We start from the raw sequence: 20,074 nt of genomic DNA, 5'->3' as shown, positions 1-20,074 counted from the left end.
AGATAGAGGAAGATACAGTCCGGGCTCCAGAAGCCAAAGCGAAGCATCCAGCGTCAGCACTGGTCAGCAGTTGGAGCCGGGGACGGAAGCGGAAGAGCAGATGGTGTCGGGGAGTCAGAGCAGGACAGGGGAGAGCAGGCAAGGCCTCGGTCAGCTGGCAGAAGGAGCACGACATGTCAGGCCAAGGTCAGAACCTCTCGCTTGCAGGGAACAGCTGGTGCACATGCTTTTGCGCACGTGTGCACACGTGCACACACACGGAGGTGTGGAGCTGGGCAGGCAGTTTATACGACCCAGGCCCTTGCACAGAGGGGAAAAGGAAAGCAGTGGAGTGATGGGCTGGCCACGGCACGGCTTGCAGAATGATCCCCAAGACAAAAACCCTAAGAGGGTAGGGACTGGTACCTGCAGCCTTGAGAGCACCGCACATAGTGGCTCCTCTATAACGACTGGTTGGACGAGTGACCCTGTACCTTTGCCCCTAAGAACCATCAATGTATCCCAGAACTGGCCATGCCTCAGCGTCCTGATTGCATCTCCCAGACTCCCTCTTGCTCCCAGGAGTGATACAAAAAGCCTTCCGCCGACAGTGAGCTCAGATTTGGGGCAAGGCAGTAAAAGGAGCCCTGCTCTGCCGATCGGGCCGTGCTGGTTCTATCCCCAGCTCCTCCGAGGTTGATGTGTCATTTACAGCTTGCCACTGTCCCTGTTGGGGACTCAGGCCTCCCGACTGTGGGTGGACAGGATCATCAGAGAGGCACCTGAGGATGCGTGCTGATGAGGGAGGGGCTCGGGATCCTAATGACAGGGAACGTGGAATGTTCCACTAGGTCAGGTTCGCAGGTGGGACGGGGGAGGTAGTTTGCCAGCTGAGGGTCAGGGCACCCGGAGACTTGGGGCTGTGGCCACACCTGGTGATGGGTCCCCCCTTTTGTAGCACCCCTGTACCTCGGCAAGCCTACAGATGGACGCCAGCCCCTGACCTGTTGCAGGTCAGGGCCCTCCACCTGGGTTTCGGGGTACATGCTGCCCGTAGCTGAGGCCTGTGAACTTGGGTCTGGGCCAAGAGGAATGATTTGTGGGAAAGAAGTCATTTTCATTCCCAGGCTCAATCTCCTTTTTCCAAATGTGAGGTTGGGGAGGCAAATAGGAAGGGAATGAAAGGTTATCAAGCCCCTGTGATATGTCAGGCCTCTGTTAGACTCATGAACTACAGACACGACTTTCTTTCCACATGGCGAGTGTCAGTGTCCCAAGAAATTTGAGCGAGAGGTGCACTATCTTGACCAAGATCATGCACGCAGGCTTTGAGTCTCCCCAGCATGGCATCCCTCTCCCCTCTCCCCCTGCTCTCCACTCCTCCCCCACCTCCTCTCTTGTCTCCTTCCCTGCCCCATCCCCCTCTCTCCCCTCCCCTCCTCTTCCTCTGGGTCTCTGGAGAGTACCCAAGACTCCACAACCTCCTCTGCACCCTCGGAGGATAGGAACAGCCCTCCTAAGAGACAGTGTCCCCATTTCACTCCCCCTTTGTGACCCTGGACTTCCGCCCTGGCCATTCAAGGTGGCAGGTTCCTACCGCCCCGTCCCCTCTGCCAACAAAAGCCAGCCATAATCCTGCCTTCCTGCCCGCCCCCTCCATCCACCAAAGTAATGTCTTTCCTCCCTCATTCTTCTTCCACTGCTCCAGGCCTGGGGCCGCTCTCGCAGAAGGCTCATGGGATTCAGGCCAAGTCTGCAGGGAGGACTGGGCTGGCTGGGGAGACAGAGCCTGCTGACCCGCACACTCCCAGGGCGCTCGGTTGTTCGCTCGCCCCGGCAGCTGCACCTGTGAGCTCCCCGCCGAGCACCCCCGTGGCGTGGGGTTTGTGAAGATGTGGTGGCTGCTGAGAGGAAGGAGCATCCCCAACCCAGAACTGCTCCCTACGGGGCCCTCGCCTCCCGGCCTCGAGCTCTGCTTTGACCTCCCCCGGGGGAGATCCTGCACTTCGCAGGTGCTCACCGGGAGAGGTGAGAGCTCCGGCTCTATAGCCAGCTCTGCTGTTTGGCATGAGTTGAAGCCGTTCGGTGCGTCCACTTCACTATCTGCAAAATGGGTACAAGAGTAGTAACTGCCCTGTAGGGTCATCGGGAGGCTTGCATGCCTGGGACGAGCTTAGGCACTGGGTCTGGCTCATAGGGAGGACCTCGCAGGTGCGTACGGCTGCTGCTGGGCTGAAGTCTGGCTGGTTTCTGCTGTTGTCTGGACATGGGAGGTCACTGGAAGGAGAGGGTTGCTGGCGTGCTTAGTCCAGGGAAGAAAGCCTCCCTACCCGGACCGCCACGACTCCAGGGTCGGATACGATGCCTGCCAGGGTGTGCTGCCCAAACTGTCCACAGATTTATTCATTCAACAAATGACGAGCATCTGCACTGTGCCAGGCACTGTTCCAGGGTCCAGGACTCAGTGGTGACGAGACACAGATGGCTTGTGTCCTCAGCGAGCTTATTGTATGGTAGAGAGAGACAACCAATGAGCATCCAGCAAATGATCTTGAGATGCATCCGTGCCACAAGAAAAAAGAAAGTGGGATGATCAGCTGGGGACAAACTGAAAGGAGGAGCTGCTTCAGGTGAGGAGGGGGGCAGGCCCTCTAGAGAGCTAGCATCTGACTGTGACTTGAACGGGGAGAGGGACTGGGGCATAAACGGGACAGGGAAAGAGCCCTCTGGGCAGGAAGTGCAGCACGTGTCAAGGCCCTGAGGTGGGAAGCAGCTTGGCTTAGTCACGAGATAATGAGGCTGGTGGAGATTAGTGAATGAAGTCAGAGTGGGCAAGGATGGAATTCGGGGAGCATCAGGAAAGGGATAGACCATGCCATTTATGCCACATTCAGCAGTTCAGAGTTTGCCTAAAGAACAAAGGGAAGTCGGTGGAAAGTTCTAGGCAGGGGGGTCACATGGTCTGATTGGCTATAAGTCCTGTTTCTGGGTGGAGGCTGGATAGAAAAGGAGCAAGGTGGTGGCAGGGAGGCCACCGGGAGGCTATTGCCACGGTCCCAGAGAAAGAGGGAGGCAGGTTGGCCCCGGGCTGCAGCAGGTGGCGTGGTAAGAAGCCATTGGATTCAAGGTACATTTGGAGGTGAAGCCTGGAGGACCTGCTAGCGGGTGGGTCCATCCAGGTCACACCCCAGGAACAGCCACAGTGGGAGAAGCCCCCCTGCAGCCCAGTGTCCAAGATCAAGGCTCAAAGGACTGTTAAAGCTGTGTTTCCGTAGATGCCTCCCTGGGTGACAAGGTTTAGCCGGTCGGTCTGACCAAAGCTGAGAGTCGGCGCCGACACTTTCGAGGGGATGAGAGTGACATGCTGAGCTATGGGGACGCGGCTCTGAACCAGAGGGCTGGGAGGGTCTCCGGCAGTGGCAGGCTGTCTCCACTGATGGGCCTGGCCAGGGCAGGTCACGCAGGTGGATGTGATACACACACACCGCGGCACGCGCCTGCCGGGCGCGTTAGGGACGCGGGGTCTCCGCAGAGCGTGAAGCACCTGGAAAGCCTGTGCGGACGGACTTGCAGCATGCGCCCAACATCGCTGCCTCCCGAGGACGCCGTGGGCAAGCACAGGACCTGCTCTGATGGACGTATGACTTTACAGGCCAGGAAACCTGAGGTTCGGAGAACTGCAATTTTTATCTTCTACGTTATTTCCAAGGGGATCCGAATATGCAGCTTTTGAAAAGGTCCTTTTAAAAGCCAGCTTTAGAGATGTTCTGGAAAATGGCATCATTAAGCCCAGGTGAATGCAGGCAAAGTTCTTACAGAAAACTCAGTGAGAGGAGATGGAACCAGCGGGCTGCCCACGGGGAATGAAGGGATGGGCAGGCGGCCTGGGAACACGGAATGTCCTGTTTGTTGTTGTTTTTGTTGGTTTGTTGTTGGCTTGGAAATTGAAGGCGTTGTCCCCGTAGACACAAATAATTCTTTATTTGCTCCTTCTATAATCTCCTCTCTGCTTTTTTTTTTTTTTTTCCTACCATGGTCTCTCAGGTCACCTGCTAGGATGCCGGGTATAGGGGATGCAAGGAAAAGAAAAAAACAGGGATCCCTGGGTGGCGCAGCGGTTTGGCGCCTGCCTTTGGCCCAGGGCGCGATCCTGGAGACCCGGGATCGAATCCCACATCAGGCTCCCGGTGCATGGAGCCTGCTTCTCCCTCTGCCTATGTCTCTGCCTCTCTCTCTCTCTCTCTGTGACTATCATAAATAAATAAAAATTAAAAAAAAAAAAAAAAAGAAAGAAAAAAACAGATAAATGCTAATAACGCCTCCACACTTGTGAACTCAAACGCAGGATCCAGACTATGCTTTTCAAGGAAAGAGACCAGGAAGGCGAGTTTTGTTTTGTGGCCCTGGGGCCGCTTGGGCGTTGGCCACCAGGGCAGGTTTCTGTTTCGTCCCAGCTCTTCAGGCCTTGGCAGCTGGGCGGGCACCCCTTCGCTCTGCCACGGGCGGGGACGGGGTGCCGGGGCTCCTCTCTTGGCTACTGGGGGCAGACCTCCCCCTGGGCACCCGGGGGACCAGAGAGGTTAGGACTGCTCTTCCCCCCGCGCATTCACCAGATGGGCAGAGGGAGGATGAAAGTGGAAGGCTGAGTCCTGTTTTGTTGTCCTTTGTGGCTAAAGATAGAGATGTACCAGGGTGACGTGTGAATCTATTTGCTGGGCTGAGAATGGAGCTCACCGCCCTCTCCACCATCCCTGGGTACAGGCTTTGTAAAAAGTTGCTTTGTTTGAAAATCGATTGCGCCACATTGCACTGGAAACAAAATGTAAGTTAAAACATCACGGTTCCATTAACGTCATGTTAGTAGATAACATTTACCGAATGCTTGAACTGTGGCAGACGCGGTTCTAAGTGCTTTACAGGCACTTAACCCAGTGAGGGAGGGAGGCAGCATTATTGTTCCATTTTATAGATGGGGGAACTAAAGTCCTGGGGTGTTGAGCAATCTGCTAAAGGCCAACAGGTAGGGCGGGATTCTTGTCATCATCTCCCTTTGTTTCCAGTGCCTGGCATCCAGCGTACGCATGTGGAGGGTTGGAGTGGAGGGTTGGCGGGTCTACTGGTTTGTTAGTTGGGTGATTAGCTCATTGAACTGGTTAAGCAGCAAGATTGTTAGGGGCCCAGGCTGAATCAGCAGACCCAGGTTCCAGCTTCAGTGCAGCCACTTCTGAGCTGTGTGGCTTTGTGGAAATTACTTCCTCCTTCCACGTGTCCTCAGAAGAGGGAAACAGGAATTGCCTTATATGGTTTTGGTTTTGGGTCGAGGACATAAATGCATCTCAAACCTGGTGCATGGTAGGTACTTAATAACAGCTGCTGTGATGCTGAGTTCCAGCTGGGAGTACAGTTTTGCAACCCAGTTCCAAACAGGAGCCGTGAGGATGTGGGCTTGCAGAATTCAAGGATTTGAGAAGTCTGCAGGCACGTTGGGCAACGGCGTAGACAGGTCTGTGTGCTGTTTGTCAGAGTCCCTGCTGCAGAAGCCACTGCTTGGGTCTCTCCAGATGCAAATGTAGTTGTTTTCCACTCATCCCGATATACCTGCATCTTCTCGCAGGTGCCACTGTCTCCAAAGCTAGCGTTCCCCACGGGGCAGGGAATGCACTTGGTGTAGAGAAAGTCCTGCTGGCTTGTCTTGTGCCACCTGCAAAATGGGACCAAGTAGCAAGGGGAAATGTAGTCTCTCCGACAAATGGTGTTGGGAAAAGTTCACACAGAAAAGAATGACACTGGGCCCCTATCTTATACCATTCACAAAAATTAACTCAAAATGGGTTAAAGATGTTGGCAAATCGAACTTCCATAAAAACAAATGAAAATAAATAAATAAGTAAAAGGAACATTCAGGGACGCCTGTGTGGCTCAGCGGTTGAACGCCTGTCCTCGGCCCAAGCATGATCCTGGAGTCCGTGGATCCAGTCCCTCATCAGGCTCCCTAAGGGGAGCCTGCTTCTCCCTCTGCCTGTGTCTCTGCCTCTCTCTCTCCCTGTATCTCTTATGAATAAATAAATAAAATCTTTTTTAAAAAAGGACCATTCAGGGAAAAATAAAAAGGATGCAAATGTAAGACCCCAAATCATAAAAGTCTGAGAAGAAAAAGCAGGGGAGAAGCTCCATGACATCAGTCTTGGCAATGATTTTTTTTGGATGTGATACCAAAAGCACAAGTAAGAAAAGCAAAAATCAACACATGAGACTAAATGTGCGTGAACTAAAAGGCTTCCGTAGAACAGAAGAAACAGCCACCAAAACAAAAAGGCAACCTACAGAGTGGGAGAAAAGATTTGTAAACCATATAGCCAATAAGGGGCTAAGATCCAAAATATGTAAGGAACTCAGATAATGCAATTTTAAAAAAAAAATCCATTTTGGAAATGGGCACAGGAACTGAATAGACATTCTTCCAAAGAAGACGTACAGATGACCGAGTACGACGCAAAGAGGTGCTCAACATCACTCGTCATCGGGGAAATGCGAATCAAAAACCACGGTGAAATGTCACGTCACACTTGTGAGAATGGCTAGTATCACAAAGACAAGAAACAGCAAATGTTGGTGAGGATGTAGAGAAAAGGGAATCCTCACGCACTGTTGGCGGGAGTGCAGACTGGTGCAGCCCCTCTGGAAAACAGTACGGGGAGTTCTCAAGGAAATTCCGTATAGAATTACCAAACGGCCCAGCAATTTCACCGCTGGGTATTTATCCAAAGGAAACGAAAGCACCAACCCAAAAAGAGAGCTGTGCACCCGTGTCCACTGCAGCATTATTTGCAGGAACAAAGATATGAAAACAATCAAAATATCCATCAACAGTTGGATGAATAAGGAAAATGTCACACACACACACTCTGGAATATTACTGGGCCATAAAAAATAAGGAAACTCTGACATTCGCCACAACATGGTTGAACCTGGAGGTCGCTATGCCAAGTGAAAAATAAGCCAGACACAGAAAAACAAATACCCTGTGGTTTCGCTCACAGTAGAACTTGAAAACAAACAAACAAACAGACAAAAAAAGTCAGGCTCACAGAAACAGAGTAGAACAGTCGGTAGCAGGGGCTGCGGGATGGGGGAAATGGGGAGACGTTGGCTGGAGGGCACACACTTCCAGTTAGAAGAAGGAATATGTTGTGAGGATCCAGTGCACGTAGTTAACAGGATCGTGTTGTATCCAGAGCTGCAGAGAGAGTAGATTTTACACGTTCTCACCACCACCACCACCACCACCACCACCACCACCACGACAAGATGGTCATTAGATGAAGCACGTGTTAGCTGACCTTAGCGTGGTGAGCATGTGACCATCCATGTGTCAGACCATCACACGGAACACCTTAAATTCACACAGTGCTACGTGTGGGTTTTATCCTCATAAAGCTGGTGGTGGGGGGAGAAAGAAGTGAGTTATGGGGCAGCTGGGGACCTGGGGGACGTAGCACCTGCCCAGGTGTCCCGAGTTCACCGTGGAGTCCAGCCGTTTTGACATCTGTCCCCTAAGATGAAAATGTTAAAACGGGCATGCTAATAAATAAATAAATAAATAAATAAATAAATAAATAAACGGGCATGCTTCTATTTCTTTTTTTCCAATATCACAAAACAGGAAAACTGACTTCTTTTTGTTTTAAAAAGTGCAGCAGACGATCAGTTGAAACACGCGAGTTAATTCTTAAAATTGAAAAATCATTGTGTTTTACTCTTGCTCGTGATCTCATAGTTTTCCGGAGGACGTGCTGGCGACCCTAGATGGAGGTTAGGTGGTGATGGAATTATCCCAGGCTGCCCTTGGCTGCAGAGTCACTGGATATGCCTCCCTCTTCTGAGGATCGGGGAGGGGGGGGGGGCGGCGCGGGGAGCGTCTCTGAGGCACAGGCGATAGAGGTCAGATTGAAGCATTCCAGTTGGCAGGCTCCCTGCTGATGGATCAACACTCTTCCCTCCCCTTGTCGCCCAGTGCTGGGGTTGACACAGGCCAAGATTCGTAAAATGAAGCCCCCGCCCCTGGAGGGCACCTTGTCCATGGAGGAGGAATGGCCCTTCGCAAGTCTCGTGCCCTGAGACTTTTCCACTCAGAGGACGGCACTTAACAGTGTGTGGTGCCTGGACCAACAGCAGAGGCATCCCCTGGGAGCTTGTTGTTGGAAAAGCAGAACCTCAGACCCTACCCCAGAATCTGTGTTTTAACAAGGTCCCCAGGAGATGCAGATGCCCAGTAAAGACAGAGAAGCCCTGTGGGATGATGCCCTCACACCCTAAGAGGGTCAGCCGAGTCTGAAAAATTGCTCTGGTTACAAAGAAGAAGGCGTGATTACTCTGCCCGGGCATGTCCCAAACTGCTTCCGGAAAGAAGTGTCCCCTGAGCTCCGTTTGGAAGGGAGAGAAGGAAGGAGTCCTAAGGAGGCAGGGAGGAGGCACTTCCAGACGCTTGGCTCAGCAGTTGCTCACCCGGAGTGGGGGGCACCATTCCTGTCCCCCCACGTCTCCCCTGCGCCCACGTGCCCCCTCCAGCACATCTCTGGTGCCACGGCCTGAACTTTGCTCCATGAACCTGGGCCGGGCCTGTGCATGAAACGTCACAGCTCCTGCACCCACCCCGTGCCAGCACTGTGCTGGGCACCTTACGTGCTGGGTTGCATCTGTTCTTAAAGACCATTCTCTTGGAAGGTTCTAGAGAGGCAGAGTAGCAGAAGGTTTAAGAGAGCATGTGCACTGGGGCCCCAGTGCCTCGGTTCAAATCCTACCTCGCTACCTACTAGGAGCATCCTTAGAAGAGTTAGAGCCCGCTCGCTGGCCCATACCTGGAAGGTTCCTCTTCTATAAAAGGAAACTAACAGTAGTGGGTGCTGCGTAGGGTTGCCGTGGGGATTGCGTTCATCACGTGCAGTTGGCCGCCTTGGCCCGTGGGGAGCTCTCGGGGTGATGGTTGTCGTTACTCTTATTATCCGCATTGAGCAGAGCAGGACACCAAGGCTCTAAGAATTTAAAAGTGACGTCTCTGGGGTTATGGTTCTGTCCTGCTCCCTTTGCAAGGACCCCCCATGGGCTCTGCCCTCTGTCTCCCACTTAGCTCAATGCGGTGGCTCCTGACGCTCCAACCTCCAGTCCCCACGGCAGGTGCTTGCGTCCCAGCCGGTCTCCTTTCCAACCAACAGACCACATCCTGTCGCCGGAGCGTGCCTCTGAGCCTGTTACCATCACCACACCTCCACCTGGGCTGCTTCCTCGGCCCAGAAGGCCCACCTCCCCATCTCCGCCTTTCCCCGTGGCACCTTCCGAAACCGGGTGAAGTCACACCTGCACCCCTATGGACATACCTGGCTGGAGGCCCCCTTCCTCTGCATCCCTCGGGCCCCTCCGCGCTCAGCGGGCCGCCTCTCCCGCACCTGGACGGCCAGGGCTGTGTCCTGCACATCGTCACTTTCTCCCGCTTTTTTTTTTTTTTTTTTTAAGATTTCATTTACTTATTCATAAGAGACACAGAGAGAGGCAGAGACACAGGCAGAGGGAGAAGCAGGAGCCTGACGTGGGACTCAATCCCAGGACCCAGGATCACGACCTGAGCCAAAGGCAGATGCTCAACCACTGAGCCACCCCGGGGCCCCCCTCGCACTTTTCTAACACAGTGCTCCGTATATGCAGTCAGTGCTTCATAAATGCATGGTAACCGAAAGCCTGGCCCAAGCCCCATTCAGGCCAGTTAGCTCCTGGCTTCCCCATGGATTGTCCACGCCTGTGGATGCCTCTGCCCCGCCCCTCCTAATATTCCTTTCCGACCCTGGATCACAAGTGGCTGCCACAGTATGTGCTTTCTCCCCCTTCCTTCCACCGAGGGACCGCCCCTGGCACTTCGTGACTACGGGTGAGGACTGGGCACAGAGGGCCCGCGTGGCTGACCCTCCCTCTCAGGGCCCTGTTCCTCGCCTGGGGGCTCTTGGTGTCTCTTGACTGTGCTCAGGGATTCCCAACCTCACAGTCGAGGCTGAATAATTCTTAGTGCATCGTGTGCACTGTGGGATGTCCAGCATATCCCTGGCCTCTTTCTACCCATGAGAAGCCAAAGCACCCCCCGCCCAGTTGTGACCACCAAAAATGTCTCCAAGCAAATACCCCTTGGGGCTGGGGACGGTGGGGGGGGAGGCAAAACTGCCCCCAGATGGAGAACCACTGATCAGAATTCCTCCCTGGGGTGACCGGGATGAGAGAGGGGTGACCTTAGCCCAGGAAGCTACAGAGGCCTTTGAAATCCCCAAACCTGCATACAGGGAGGTCACACAGACAAGGCAAGATGTGTGAGCACGATGAAGCAGAGGGAGTAGGCCTAGCTCCCGCCCATCCTTACCAGGTGGAAATGTGGCCCAGCTTTTGCCAGATCTTAAGATTCTTCAAGAGAAACCCGAAATCCTGTCTTTTATGTGAAATCCCCCAATTTTTAAATGTTGGCAGCTAATGTGAATTTTTTTTAAAACACTGTGGGAAAAACAAAATATTTCTGTGAGCCAAATGTGGGCTGCTGGCTGTCAGTTTTGCCAACTTTCCTGTAGACTGAGCTTCCATTCTAGAAGCTTCAGGCGGCTCATGCCACCCCTGAGCCCGCAGGTCCCTACTCTCTCTGCCGTGGTTTGTGTCCTAGGGACCGTGCACAAGGCCCCGCACTAGGTGTCTGGACCACACAGATACTCCCTGCCTGCACTGGCCACTCCACCTGCTCGGAAATCCAGGCTCAAGGATTCCTGAGGGAGAGCGAATATGGGAAGCACCCCACAAAAGGGGCTCAAGACGCCTGCGCTCTCACCTGACTCTTGTGCTGGGTGACCTTAGGCAACCACTCCCCACCCACCCTCTCTGGGCCTCCGATGCCTCCTGTCAAATGTTTGCAGAATGAGGACAGAGAAGGGAGGTTGAATGAATGCTCTCTGTTCTCGAGACTTGAATGAGCATTTCCCCTTGGCAGCGCGGAGCCCGACCGGCTCGCCCGGTGCCCACAGGGCATCTTTGTCCTCACACTGACCTCGGCAGGGACAAGCTGGCTGTACCTCCCAGCTCAGGCACCCTGCATCTTGGAGTAGGGAGTCGGGTCGTCTCTGATGGGCTCTCTGCTCCGTGCAATTAGCTTACTGCTGCTGGAAGCCGCTCCAAGGGTGGAACCCAGCCTCCTGTCGCTGGGGAGGGTCAGATCGTTGGCCCCTGTAAGTGCGGGTGGCAAAGCTCCGGTTAATGACACGGTCCCCCTGCCACCAGGTACTCACTTCCACAGGACGGCTCAGGTGGGCATGTCCACACCTGGCCTGTCTGTATCCCTAGGGCAGTTTCCCAACTGGCTCTGTGGCTGCGGGGAGCTTTGGCGGGGCTAATAGGCCGTCCCGTCCAGCCTCCCCGGGTTGTATCGATGGGAGGGAAACCCAGGGAGGGAAGGGGGTCTGCCTGAGGTCACCCAGCCAATACAACAAACACCAGCATCCCCTGCCCCATCGGGATCGTCCAGGGGTGGGCACAGGTGAGCTATACCAGACAGACAGATGGACTCAGGATAAGCACTGACTTTGCCTGTCATTAGCTGCGGCATAAGACTGGTGGTTGTACACCCCATGCCCAGAGCACCCAGGCAGCTCATTTACAGGAGTGAGGGGGCCCAGGGTAAGATCGTAGGGAGCAGGGGTGCAGAGGGAGAGCAGGGAGGTGGTGCGGGCCTCTCAGTCACCATGCGGGTTGGAATGGGGCGTCACTATTCCCAGACTTCCTGATTTTCCAGAAGTAAGGCTAAATGTCTGAGCTTTTTGGTGTAAATCATCCTTATTTAAAAAGTTGGCAACCGGTGTTTTAAATGTTTTTTTAATCGAGTGCTGAGAAAAGAACGTATATTCCAAGGCCGTGTTAGGCTCTGGGGCAACCAGTTTGCAGTCTCTGCTCCCTTCTCTTACCCTCGGCTGACTCTGCTTTAAAATGGGTCTAATAACAGTATCTCCTTCTTACAGGGGAGTTGCAGGATTTATGCAATAATGCTTCTCGAGGGTCTGTCATACTAGGCCCCACGGCAAATGGGACCTATTGTTATTTATTAGGACATGGGACGCTCTCCTTAGGTAAAATGGGAAGGGAGTGGAGTGATGGAAAGGGCATGTTGAGTTTGGCACCAGGGGGGCTCTGGGAAGCCCTGAGCTGGAACTCAGGATCTTTGCATGAATCCACAAAATTCATCATGCGCTTGCCGTGTGCCTGGCGCTGTGGGCATATTTCAGGTGTAAGATCTGCCCCTTCCTGGAATTGCCAGGGGAGATGGGAAGAAGCCCAAGCAGCAGCCCATGGGGTTGTCCTTCACCCCAGAAATACGCGTGAATCCCTCCACTGGGCCCCTGCCTGCTGCTCTGGGAGAAACGTGCCGCTTTCAAAGCCCGGGTCCTTAAAAACAAGAAGAACGCAGCTTCTTTTACAGTTAGCCCAACGCATTTTTACTTGTTCGTGGAGAAACTTCAGGGGAAGACGCCAGTCCTTCCTATGTATCTGCCTCCTGAAACCAGTCCCAAAGATATTTAAGGACGATTCTGAGAAAAGAAGAACTTAGAACAAATTCTAATTGGTCCCAGTGGGACTGGAGGCCGTCGCGGATCTCTGCCCTGAGAACCCGAGCCCGGGGCCCGAAGTGACTTCTTGATGTCCAGAGTGAAGAACGCTCCGCCCTGGTCCCTGGGCTTGCCCTCCCCCGGCAGCGTGGGGCAGAGTCAGGCCCGCTCCCGGCTCTGCCAGGGGCAAAACTGGCAGCCACAGAACCCCGGGGTGCTGCGTGGAGGCAATGGAGGCCGCGCTGCTCTGCGTGCAGAGTCCGAGGAGCCCCAACTTGCTCTGGCTGATGGGCCCGGGGCCCGGGGGGCGGGCTGGTGGGCCGACAAGCAGGTAAAGCCCGTATCTACGGGAAAGCAGCCTCAGGCGTGTGCGGATGGGCCTCCTGGAGCCCAGGCAGGTGGCCTCCTGACAGGGGAGGGCCCTGGAGCTTGGAGTCCGGGTGCAGAAATCCACTGGAGGCAGGGGAGGGGTGGTTATGTAACTATGACGTCACAGTCACCCAGAAAGTGACCTTGCTACGCTCCACTGCCTTGGTCCTCCCCCCCTCGGAAGGACGCAGAGATCCAGCAGCCCTCGCTCTGGGCACAGCACTGGCCCTCAAGTTTATCATCGCCAGGGCCATCTGGAGGGCTGTGAAGACACAGCTCGGGACTCAAGAGGTCGGGGTGGGGCAGAGAATTTGCATTTCTCATACATGTGCAGGGATGGTGCCGATGCAGCAGGGCCAGGGGTCCCACCTTGAGAATCCCTGCTCTAGGACTTTGTGACGTCCGTCTGCCTGGGGCCCTGATTTACTGTGTGCGTCTGGGCAAGTGTCTGAACTTCTCTGGGCTTCTGTTTTTCTTAGACGGAGAAGCCGGCTTTGTCTTTGAACAACTGCACCCCACCGCAGCGTTGAGATGCCTGGTTCCATCAGTAGCTTAGAGACCTTCACGCGAAGGGCCCGGCCTTTGAACCCCAATGGTTCAAACTTGCTTTAGCCTCTATGAGGTTAAGTCGCCCTAGGAGACGTGGGCACTTTAAGCCTTGAAGGGGCAGCCCAGGCCAGCATCTCTGGCCTCCGCACCTGCCCTGCATGCAAGAACCCTGAAGGGGTTCACCAGGCTCGTGGGCTTTGGGATCCTTCCGTTTCCCTGGAGAGGTGGTGGCAGAGGCCCACCGAAGCCCCGCCCATGAGGCGTGGGGGGCACAGAGAGATTGAATCCGCGCCCAGACCCCCTTTCTCATCTTAACGTCCAAGTGGGGTGTCAGCTTTCCACACGCTGGGGTGCTGTTGCCTCTTCCCACAGCATGCAGGACAGGCGTGCGCTCGCGGCAGGCGCCGAGCACAGACGTGACCAAATAAAACGAATGAGCAAACGAGCAAATGGATCCTTTACCGAACCCGCCCCAGAGCCCAGCTGTCTTCCATCTGCCGTCTGCAGCTCCATGGGTGCTCCCACCTAGGGGCTCCTTTGCTCGTCACAGAACAGTCTTGGGACAGTCTTGGGGGATAGGCGACTATCCTAGCGTCCATCTCGCAGGTGGGGAAACTGAGGCCCCAGGTGGCCTGACTTGCTCAACTTCACTAGTGAGTACAGGGCAGATGCAGCAAGATGCGCACAGAACTCCATGCTGCAGCCTCTTGCAAGAGCCCCTCTCCCGTCGAATCAGCTCCATGTCCCTGGACGGGCCCTCTGCAGGTAACGGCCGGGGGGGACACAAAGCGGGGAGAGGGATGGCGTCACTGCAGGGCTCTGAGACAGGCTCGACTGTCCGGGCATCGCCTTGGGAGCCCAGTGCAGAGCCTGGCACATGGTTGGTGTGCAATTCATATCTGTTGAGTCGGTGGTGGTTTTTTTTTTTTTTTAAATATATTTTTTTTAATTTTTATTTATTTATGATAGTCACAGAGAGAGAGAGAGAGAGAGAGAGAGAGAGGCAGAGACACAGGCAGAGGGAGAAGCAGGCTCCATGCACCGGGAGCCCGATGTGGGATTCGATCCCGGGTCTCCAGGATCGCGCCCTGGGCCAAAGGCAGGCGCCAAACCGCTGCGCCACCCAGGGATCCCCCGAGTCGGTGGATGGTTAAAGGGAGACAGGCTCGGTTGAAGTACTAGGTCTAAACTGACCTGCTGTGTGATCCTAGACAAATCCTTTTACCTCTCTAAGCCTTGGTTTCTTCAACTGTAAAACAACAATAATTACAGTAACAGAATAAAAGTTAGGAGAACAGTCTAGAGCCAGAATGGCAGGCGTCTGAACCCTGGCTCCACCGTATAGCACTGTGTGACCTCGGGCAGTCTACTAAAGCTCTCAGTTTCTTGGGTTCCTCATTGATAAGGTGAGGATAAGGATAGTATTTACATAGTGCTGTGGGGATTGAACGGAGCGGTTATGCGTAAAGTGCTCTACCCAATACTACTGATAACCCTTAACAGTGATGGTTCTACCTCTGCGCCTTGGTAAATTAACATTTAAGTAATGAGGTATGTACCCAAAGGATACAAACATAGTGATTCCAAGGGGCACCTGCACCCCGATGTTTATAGCAGCAATGGCCACAATAGCCAAAACGTGGAAGGAGCCCCCAGATGTCCATCGATAGATGAATGGATAAAGGAGATGTGGTGTATGTGTATATACAATAGACTAGTCATCAAAAAAATGAAATCTTACCATTCGCAATGACACAGATGGAACTAGAGGGTATTATGCTAAGTGAACTAAGTCAATCTGAGAAAGATGATTATATGATCTCACTCATGTGCGGAATTTAAGAAACAAAACAGGATCATAGGGGAAGGGAGGGAAAAATAAAATAAAATGAAATCAAAGAGGGAGACAAATCATAATAGACTCTTGACTATAGGAAACACACTGAGGGCTTCCAGAGGGGAGGAGGATGGGGGGTTGGGGTGACTGGGTGACGGGCATGAAGGAGGGCGCGTGATGTCAGGAGCCCTGGGTGTTATGTAAGACGGATGAATCACTAAACTCTACTTCTGATACTAATAATACTCTATGTTAATAATTGAATTTGGGCAGCCCCGGTGGCTCAGCAGTTTAGCGCCGCCTTCAGCCCAGGGCATGATCCTGGGGACCCAGGATCCAGTCCCACATCGGGCTCCCTGCATGGAGCCTACTCTCCCTCTGCCTCTCTCTCTCTCTCTCTCTCTCTCTTTCTCTGTGTCTCTAATAAATAAATAAATAAATAATCTTTAAAAAAAATTATTGAATTTAAATTAAATATATATGTATATGTAACAAGTACCTAGCAGAGGAGTTCCTAGCACAAAAGCAGAGGTGCTCAGTAAACAGTCCATATTTTTATTCTTTTATTAAAGATTCCATTTATTCATTCATGAGAGACACAGAGAGAGAGAGAGGCAGAGACACAGGCAGAGGGAGAAGCAGGCTTCCTGCAGGGAGCCCCATGTGGGACTCGATCCCAGGACCCCCGGGATCACGCCCTGGGCCAAAGGCAGGCACGCTAAGCTGCTCAGCCACCCAGGCTGCCCCAGTCCATGTTATTTTTATCTCGGACTCTGATGGCCCATGGCCCTCTGTGTCTCTTGAGTCACACATAGGAAAGGGGAGACACAAGGACTGAAAACTGTGGGGGTGGCCGCCAGCCCCACTCCGGGGAGCCCCCGACCCCTGGTTCAAACCTGCTGTTGAACCAGTTGGAGAAGGGGAAGTACCGCTAGTGGCCCCTGGCGCAGCAGAGGACCCATTTCCCCCACACACACCCCCACACCCGCCCCCAAACTCCCCACTCCCTCCTCCAACTACCCTGGGGAGTCCTGGAGTCCCGGCTTCAGAAGGAGGGCAAGGAGCAGGCTATCCCCCCGGCCCACAGGCAGGCATTTTCCGTAACTTTGACGGGGGAGGATTTTCCCCAGATGACACCCCACACTTCTGAAGCTTAGACTGCCCCCCGCATTTACCAGCCACATGATCTTGGGTAAGTCCCTGTGTCTCCATAAACCTGTGTCTCATCTGGGATGGGGATAGGGTGCTTTGGAGTGTTGAATGAGCTAGAAAGAGCACCCCTGGGGGGAAGAGAGCGCTCAGCGGTAACATCTGTCGCCAAAGTGGCATCAGGGGTGTCAGCACTGAGTCTGCAGCCAGACTCCATGAGCTTGAGCTCTGCTTGCATCACTCCCTGGCTGTGTGCCTTTGGGTAAGTGACTTGCCTTCTCTGTGTCTGTTTTCCCGCCCATAAATGGGGATGATAATACTGTGTACAGTCTACTTGTATCTCTCAGGGTTGTTGGGAGGATTAAATGACTGTGTCAAGTTCTTAGAGCACATAGAGTCGGTGCCCCGTCAGTATTTGCCAGTATTACTGTTGTAAGTCGTGATATTTTGATGTTATTGTCTTTATTCTGAATAAGCTGCAACATTTCAACTTCTTGCAGAAACCTCCTTGCTTGACGTAAACTCCTCAAAACAGGGGCTTAGAGGAGATGGGGGAGATGCGGCCCCTGGATAAAGCCTTCTTTCCTTTTGTTGCACTTGAGAATCTAGTTTGGGACCCGAGACAGTCCTACAGGCGGGACGCGGAGGCCAGCTGCACTCCGTGAAAGTGCTTTAATGCCCAGCTCCGCCCGAGGACTGAGCTAAGCCTTGGCCCTTTGGAAGCCCCCAGAGGGGATCAGCATCTTTGCCAGGTCATTTTGGGGCCCCAGAAAGATCGTCAAAGGGTACCGGTGAGCCCATGACAGGCACACAAAAGTGTCCAGCCAGGAAGGCCTCCCCAGGACAGATGGCAGGATGGATCGCGGGTAAAATCCTCCATCCCCGTAGGGCAAAGGTCTAAATAGGTTTGGGGGAAAATCCTGTCTAATCCTCCTGCTGCACCTGTGCCCCAAAGTCCTACTGGGATGGCCAAGGGAAGACCAGCTCTGTCCCTGCTGGTGGCCTTGGTCACAAAGGCATCCCAGGGCCTGCCAAAGGCCTTCCAAGTCACAGGGCTGCAGATCTCCATGGAGATAGCAGGTAGTGCCTGTCTGACTCGGAAGCAATGGCCGAGTCCCTCCAGCCTCCTCCAGCCATGTCCCCCCAGCCCATTTTTCGTGGGCTTGCCCTGTGCCAGGCACCATTCAGAGCTCTACGTGTATGTATTGTCCTTGAAACCTGCCCCCAGCACAACCTTCCGAGATAGTAGCCACGATCCTCTCCATTTTATAGATGAAGACCCTAAGGCTTCCAGAGGCAAAATTGTTGGTCCGAGATCATACACTAGTGTGTGCCCGAGTCAGGATTCGAGTCCTGTGTCCCCAGCCTCCTGCGGCAGGAGGCCTCCAGTGTGGCCCCCAGTGATCCCCGCCTTCTGGTCCTGATCCACACCTTCCTATTACCCCTCCTCCCATTGAGTGAGGGCACAACCTGGTGACTCACTTCTAACAAACAGGGAAAAAGAGACGGATGTCATTTCCGAGTTTAGGTTGCAAAGAGACCCTGGCGTCCACCTTGCACACAACCTGTCTTGCTCTCAGAGCCCTGTCGGGGAAGCCAGCTGCCATTTCGTGAGTACACCCGTAGCTCTATTACGGCAAGGACCTGAGGCCAGCCTCTGGCCAACAGCCCACAGGGAGCTGAATCTTGCCAGAGCCACATGAGTGAGGCTGGAAGTAGGTCTTTCCCAGAGAGCCTTGAGTTGACTATAGCCCCAGTGGACACCTCGATGGCAGCCCTTCCGGGGACCTTGAACTGTGGGCCTGACCCACAGAGACTGAGAGATAATAAACGCTGGTGGTTTTAAGCTGCTAAGTTTTGGGGGTGATTTGTTATGCAGCAGCAGATAGCTAATACGCTTACTATCACTGCTAGTGACCCACGCACAGAGCACCCCCACGCAGTCACCCCGAAAAGGACAGCAAAGGCCACCTCGGCCAGTGAGGAGCTTAGGCATAAGGTCCTTTTCCACAGGCCCACACAAGCTAGTGGCCACCTGGCTACCGAGGTCCCCAGACCCCCGGCAAGTGTTGCCAGGAGTTCCTGAAGGTGTTACAGACAAAACTGTGCAGATTCCTAGGAATCTAGAGTTGCTAACTTTGTCTTGGTTTCAGGTGTTTGGAGAGGACTTCAGTAATGTTGGCTTGGAGATCTTAGTCAAATCTCTTCTACAAATACTGAAAGCATAGCCAAGGGGAAAAAAAAATACCTGAAAATTCCAGTGGGTTCCAATATTCCACTTCGAGCACACATCAAGTGTAGCGGGGTCCTTTAACACAATGTTTCGGGGTTTTGTTTTGTTTTTTTCCCTTAAGTCAGATTATCTAGTCATTTTCTCCAGTGATCTAAAGGAAGGCCCCCTGGAAGCCAAGGGATACTGTGATCCCTAGCGTCCCTGTCCTCAGCTGCCTTTCTGTTTTGTTTGGTGGCACCTGAGGTCAGGGTCATGGGGACACCATCTGGCCTCAGAGCTCAGAAGCAGAGCATCCGCCCCACCGTCTGGCTGACGGGCCACCCTTCCCCCCATCCAATTTCCCTCTCTGCCATGGCTCCTTAATTAGTTGTCTGGAGGAATGGACGGGGACAGTCCCTGCTGCCTTGCCCCAGCCCCCAAATCCTCCCTCCCTGCTGCCTTGCAGAGGCCAGACCCAACGTGCCCCGGAGAAGGACAGAATGAGCCAAATCCCAGGCCTAGCTGTCTCCGACATCAATTCCCAGCATCCCCAGGAGAGGCTGGGAAGATCTCCTGGGAGGAGAACCAGCTACATAAATTGTGCAGACCCCAATGCAAAATGAATGTGCGAAGCTCCCAGTTCAAAAATAATTAAGAATTTCAAGGCGCTGACAGCGCAGCATTAACCCAAGGGCAAGGCACGTCTTCCCAGGTTGCACGTTCAGAAGCCGGCTCTGTCGTGGAGTCTCCTCCAGTCAACACCACCCTGGCGTCATCATTCCTGCAGGGCCTGCCCAAGTGCTCAGGGCAGAAAGTGAGTTGTCACCTGGTTCCTGGATCTCCTGTTGCAGAACCGCGCAGAAACGTCTCCTGGGTCCAGGGTATCCTCGTAATGAGAAACCTACCTCCAGGAAGAAACACCTCCCACCCAAGGCAGGTGGCTTTTTTTCTAGAAGGCTTCAGGCTGCCGCTGCTGCCAAAAGCTTGCCCGCTAGCAGAGTTAGGAGCAGGGACTGAGGCTAATGCCGACGGGGGGAGGCCTGGGCAGTTTGAGAGCCCCCAGAAAGCAAGGGAAGGTGAGTCTAACTGCCCTCTGAAACTCCTAGACCTGTTTACTCTCTTGTTCTTTCCTTCCTCACCCTCTCCTCTTTCTTCTCCGTGTTAAAGAGTTGTCAACATTTTGAACTTGGATCACGCCTAAAAATCCATATTCCTAGTAGCTATAAATAAATAAATAAGTAAATAAATAAATAAATAAATACATAAATAAATAAATAAAGGAACTTCTGGTGACACTAGAGCCGCATTCCTGTATGACAGCAATCTACTGCTTCTTACGTGCCACAGTCCCCACCCCTCCCT

General features: G+C 53.5%; 1 protein-coding gene across 5 annotated transcripts in view; it reads left to right on the top strand.

Moving 5' to 3' along the window:
- The window catches only part of KAZN (kazrin, periplakin interacting protein), a 1,011,580-nt gene that overhangs the window by 842,801 nt on the left and 148,705 nt on the right, over positions 1-20,074 (top strand). Inside the window, exons 1-2 of one of the 5 annotated variants that reach the window (XM_025447954.3) lie at positions 13,121-13,256; positions 13,445-14,279. The exons of the other annotated variants lie outside the window; for them this stretch is intronic. Coding sequence (XP_025303739.1) covers positions 13,964-14,279 — 316 coding nt within the window. The 5' untranslated portion in view covers positions 13,121-13,256; positions 13,445-13,963. Of the gene's footprint in view, positions 1-13,120; positions 13,257-13,444; positions 14,280-20,074 lie in introns of those variants that run through there. 5 annotated transcript variants of the gene reach the window in all.

Source organism: Canis lupus, chromosome 2 (genome assembly GCF_003254725.2).
Source record: "Canis lupus dingo isolate Sandy chromosome 2, ASM325472v2, whole genome shotgun sequence".
NCBI classification, from domain to species: domain Eukaryota; kingdom Metazoa; phylum Chordata; class Mammalia; order Carnivora; family Canidae; genus Canis; species Canis lupus.
The sequence above is the reverse complement of the archived record's forward strand: the minus strand, read 5'-3'. Positions and strand labels throughout refer to the sequence as shown.